The sequence below is a fragment of the Dipodomys ordii genome, unplaced genomic scaffold (genome assembly GCF_000151885.1).
Source record: "Dipodomys ordii isolate 6190 unplaced genomic scaffold, Dord_2.0 Scaffold3, whole genome shotgun sequence".
Classification (NCBI taxonomy): Eukaryota; Metazoa; Chordata; class Mammalia; order Rodentia; family Heteromyidae; genus Dipodomys; species Dipodomys ordii.
In genome coordinates, this window is record NW_012267219.1 from 2,275,745 (window position 1) to 2,280,798 (window position 5,054).

Below are 5,054 nucleotides of genomic sequence, written 5' to 3' on the forward strand. Positions count from 1 at the left end.
GGTAGAGCACTAGCTTTGAGCTGAAGAGCTGAGGGACAGCGCCCAGGCCCGGAGTTCAGGCCTCATGACCGGACCCCAAAAAAAAAAAAAATCATGTGGAAAAGAGAAGAAAATGTGCTAAAATAGACTAGTTCTAAATGGAGTAAACATACAGGTTTTTGCCTACTTTTTTATATTTACTTATAGTTGCTTAACTTAAACTTTTTTTTTTTTCTTAGCTAAGGGCCTAGGCATTGTTACTGAGCTTTTCTGATCAAAGCTAGTGCTCTACCACTTTGAGCCATGGCTCCACTTTGGGTTTTCTGGTGGTTAATTAGGTATAGGAGTCTCATGAACTTTCCTGGCCAGGTAGGCTTCCAACTGTGATCCTTAGATCTCAGCTTCCTCAGTAGCTAGGATTACAGACAAGGAAAACATCCATAATTTTTAAAATAAATAAAATGTTTCGAAAAACTTTCAATGAGAAGGATCTCATTACCTTTTGAAGTAATACACCCTCCATTCTGTCTTTGGGTACCTGACTTTTATAATTTTGTTACATGATTTCTTTTGTCACAGAACTTTGTTACATGATTGTAGCTACAATTCATATTATCTTTCAACCTGTAGAAAACATTATCTCCAATTAACCACCAAAAAAGCTGCAAATTGAGTTGCAGCTCAAGTGGTACAACACCAGCCTCAAGCAAAAAAGCCACGAGAGAGCATAAAACCCTGACTTCAAGTCCCAGTACCAGCACAAAAGAAAAAAAAACCTAAATAAAACTTTCATGCAGACGGCTGGAGATGGGGCTCAGGTAGGAGAGTGACTGCCTAGCAAGCTCCCAAACCGAGTTCAAGCCCCAGTAACACCCACCCACCCCCCAAACAAAGTCATTCAGGTAATAATGGGCCTTCTAAGGTTAGACTTGGCTTCTAGATCCTACATCACAGAAAACTACTTTCCAGGACACCTACTGGGGGAAAGGGGAGGGTGGGCAGAAGCGGCTGTGTGTGGAAGATGTCCGAGCACTTGCTCTGGAACTAGCTATCTGGATACTGAGACCACCTTGAAGCTGTAGCTAAGAATAATTCTATGGAGACACCAGATAGGAGGAACAGAAATGAGAGGTGGAGTGTGTAACGTCTGTTTTTAAGATACGATTATCTTTATTCTCCCGAGTTTCAGCTCCCTCCAGAGGAAGCTTGGAAATGTCCCTTATTTTTCTGTGGAGTTTAACATGGGGATAAAAAGGTATCTCTTACAAACGCAATTTTTAAGTTTTCTGGATTGGAGAAGAAACATGTTTCCTTCTCAGTCCAAAGCTGACTGTCCAAGTAGCACAGACCAAGTAAACGTGAGAAAATGAATAAAATTTCCAAGGAAAAGCTATTCGATGTTAAATGGCACTGGTGGGTTTTGTTGTTGTTGGGGAGGGTACTTGATTTTAATGATTCCAGGTCCGTCCTACATGACTGCTGAGGTCAAAGACGAAGAAGATTAGAAGGTGGTAAAAGACCACCTCATTTTTAAGAACCTCTAATGATCAGTTCAACCCATGCCTAGGCTGAAAGGTTTTTGAAGATTAGCAGAATGAAGGGGATGCCCCCTTTCCCACGGCAGCCCCGCGGGCTCCGAAGGACCCCCTAGATCTCCCTCCTCTCGGGTAAAACCTGGAGGGGTCCCTAGCAGCGCGACAGCAGCCCCCAGCCCTGCTTTTCACCCAGTCCAAGCCTCCCTTGCCGTGACAGCAGGAAGACGTCAGGGTCCGCCTTTCTCGGGGGGCCATCCGGGAGACCCGACCCCTCAGAGCCCACGCCCACTAGACAACAACGCTGCTTTCTCCAGGTCCCCGCAACCCTCGGCCGAGTAACGGGCCGCGCCCTCGGGATAAGCCCCACTTTTCCAAGAACACCCTCGGCACCCTCCCCGTTGGCAGTTGCCGCCCGGCTGGTACCTGAGCCGCAGACCAAGAAGACGAAGAGGACCAAGAACAGCCGCATAGCCCCACCGCCCCCGGCCCCCCAGTCCCAAAAGGGCCTAGGACCAACTGCCGGCAAGACCGCCACTTTCATTCCTCCCGCCATGGTTTCCTCACGCCGCCGCTTCCTCACGTGATTCTCCCCAGCAACTAACTCAGAACAGGCAGCGCCAACAGCCAATAGGCAGCACAGCTCGCCCCTAACGCTCAAGTGAGTAGGCGGGGCCTTGAGCGTTGATTCCTCCCAGGGCCCTAGATGTTCCTCCCCTTCGCAATTGATTGGGAGAGGGCGGGAGAAGCAGTTTTCAGCCAATTAGGAAGCGAGTTCTCGCCCCACCTCTTCAACGGTGACAGGAAGATTCCGCCCCTTAACCAACATGCTTCCGTTCCCAGTTTATTTACAACACGGGCGATTGATGGTCATCTTAACCAATAGAAAATCAGAATGGGCGAGGCCTCCTAGACTAAACTTGGTATTTCCATCGAAACTGTCTCAAGTTCCCTCTGTTTTCTTTTTAACCACAATCTCTTTGTAATAGGAAACTTACTATTGAGATCTATGAATAGAGCCCTGACTTGAGAATTTTTTTAAGTAAGGCGATTGACAAGTGTAGTCCTCCGATATAAAGGACTTAAAACAGGAGTTGTCAAAGTTTTCGTGATAAAGAGCCTTTCCAGGGGCTGGGAATGTGGTTCAGTGGTAGAGTGCTTGCCTCGCATGCATGAAGTCCTGGGTTCAATTCCTCAGCACCGCATAAGCAGAAAAAGCTGGAAGTGGCGCTGTGGCTCAAGTGGTACAGTGCTAAGAAGCTCAGGGACATTGCCCAGACCCTGAGTTCAGGTCCCCAGGACAAGCAAAAAAAAAAAAAAAATCCTAAACTAAACATAAAAATACCCAGCACCATTATTTACATATAGAGTATGTTCGTTTATGCCTATATTTCAGCATTTGTAATTCCATAATTGATTGGATTTTAGAAGTCACAAGTGAAAGATAAAGCCAAACAGGACACTGGTGGCTCACAACTGTAATCCTAGCTACTCAGGAGGCTCAAATCTAAGGATCCTGGTTCAACGCCAGTCCAAGAAAGAAAGCCTGTGAGACCCTTATCTCCAATTAGCTACTGTGGCTCAAAGAGATAAAGAGCTATCCTTGAGCAAAAGAGCTCAGGGACAGTGCCCAGGCCCTAAGTTCAAGACCCACGACAGAAAAGAAAGAGAGAGAGGAGAAAAGATAATCTGCTTTGCAGTTAACTTTTATGTAGCTCAGTCTCATTCAGGCAATATGCTATATGTGCAAAAATACTCAACTACAAGTATTAAATATTGAAAAACTAAGTTTATTAAGAATCTCAGAATATAAGAATCTCAGAAGTTCATAGTTATCAGCAGTTTCAGTGTAATTTCAGGTACAACTGGATTTTCTGGAATCTTAGTGGAGCTGTTAGTGTAGCAAAACTTCTAGATAAATACTTTTTTGTGTGTTCGAACACTAGGGCTTAAACTCAGCCTTGTGCTCTTGCCTATTTTTAGCATTCAGAGCTTTTGCTTTATTTTTGACTAGAGGCAAACACACACACACACACACACACAAAAGCTGGGCGCTGGTGGCCCAAGCCTGTAATCCTAGCAACTCAGGAGCCTGAGATCTAAAGACCAAGGTTTGTAGCTAGCCTAGACAGGAAAGTCTATCAGACTCTTATCTCTAATTAACCAGCAAGAAAAGCAGGAAATGGAAGTATGGCTCAAGTAGAAGAACACCAACCTTTTTTTTTTTTTGTCAGTTGTGGGGCTTGAACTCGAGGTCTGTGCACTGTCCCTGAGCTCGTCAACTCAAGGCTAGGTCAGTGCTCTAACACTTGAGCCACAGTGCCACTTTTGGCTTTTCCTGTTTGTGTGGTGCTGAGGAATCGAACCCAGGGCCTTATGCATGCGAGGCAAGCACTCTACTGCTGAGCCACTTTCCCAGCCCCTAGAACACCAACCTTGAATATGAGACTCTGAGTTGAAGCCCTAGTACTAGCACAAAAGAATAAAAAGGCTAATTTTAGGTTTGGGCACTAATTCCAGGAAATCACTGACCACTACTAAATGTGTAAATGAGGTCTACAGTAATGAGACTCGTTGTCCATAAATAAACCATACTTCATCACTCAATTGAGTGCTGTCACTTCAAAACAGTAATTCAAGAAGCATGTTACTTTATTTTACTAATGAGGACACAGCTCAAAACACATTGAGACTCACCTTCAGAATCTAAATAACACACATTGCAATGAATATTCATTATCTGCAGGTGGATCTGATTTATGCAAATAGCCAAAAGAACTCAGGCCAACACTGATGAGTAAATAGGGTGGGAAATCTGGATGGTAAATGTGTTTGAGAATTTTTTAGAGTTTAGAAAGGTAACTAATGTCTACTCACTATACAAGGCAACAATCTCAGTAGCATCTAAAATAGTACTTTGTAAAGAAATTAGTATTTCTGCAATGACAAATATGAACAGTGTCACTAAAAGCAATGGAATAGCTCTAAGTAACCTCATGTAAGTTTAGGTCAGATACTCTGCTGCAAAATGAGTCCAGGTCAGATTAGAATGTGGAGTTTTCTAGTGCTAGAGATTGAACCCAGAGCCTGCCACATGCTAGGCCAAGTGATCTGTCAGTTACATCCCCGGGCCTTAGAATATTTATTTTTTTATGCCAATACTGGGACTTAAACTCAGGGCCTGTACTCTCACTTGGCTTTTTTGATAAAGGACATTTTTTTTCTACACTTGAACCACACCTTCACTTCCAGCTTCTTGATGAATAATTGGAGATAAGAATCTCACGGACTTCCTTGCCTAGACTGGTTTTGAACTGTGATCCTCAGAGCTCAGCCTCCTGAGTAGCTAGTATTACAGCCACCAGCACTCAGCCAGAATAGTTTTTTTTTTCATATAATTTTGTTATTATTAAGGTGTTGTACGAGAGGTTACCATTTCACAATTCAGGTAATATGTACGTTTCTCTTTTGGGGGGCTGGGAAGGTGGCTCAGTGGTAGAGCGCTTGCCTTGCATGCATGAGGCCCTGGGTTCGATTCCTCAG

General features: G+C 44.2%; 1 protein-coding gene across 1 annotated transcript in view; it reads right to left on the minus strand.

Annotated features, from left to right (window-relative positions):
- Nucleotides 1-2,091, minus strand: part of Nemp1 (nuclear envelope integral membrane protein 1) — a 22,260-nt gene extending 20,169 nt beyond the window's left edge. Inside the window, exon 1 of the mRNA XM_013018000.1 lies at nt 1,938-2,091. Within this exon, the coding sequence (XP_012873454.1) occupies nt 1,938-2,067 (130 nt within the window). The 5' untranslated portion in view covers nt 2,068-2,091. The remainder of the gene's footprint in view (nt 1-1,937) is intronic.
- Between the last annotated feature and the right edge of the window lie 2,963 nt (nt 2,092-5,054).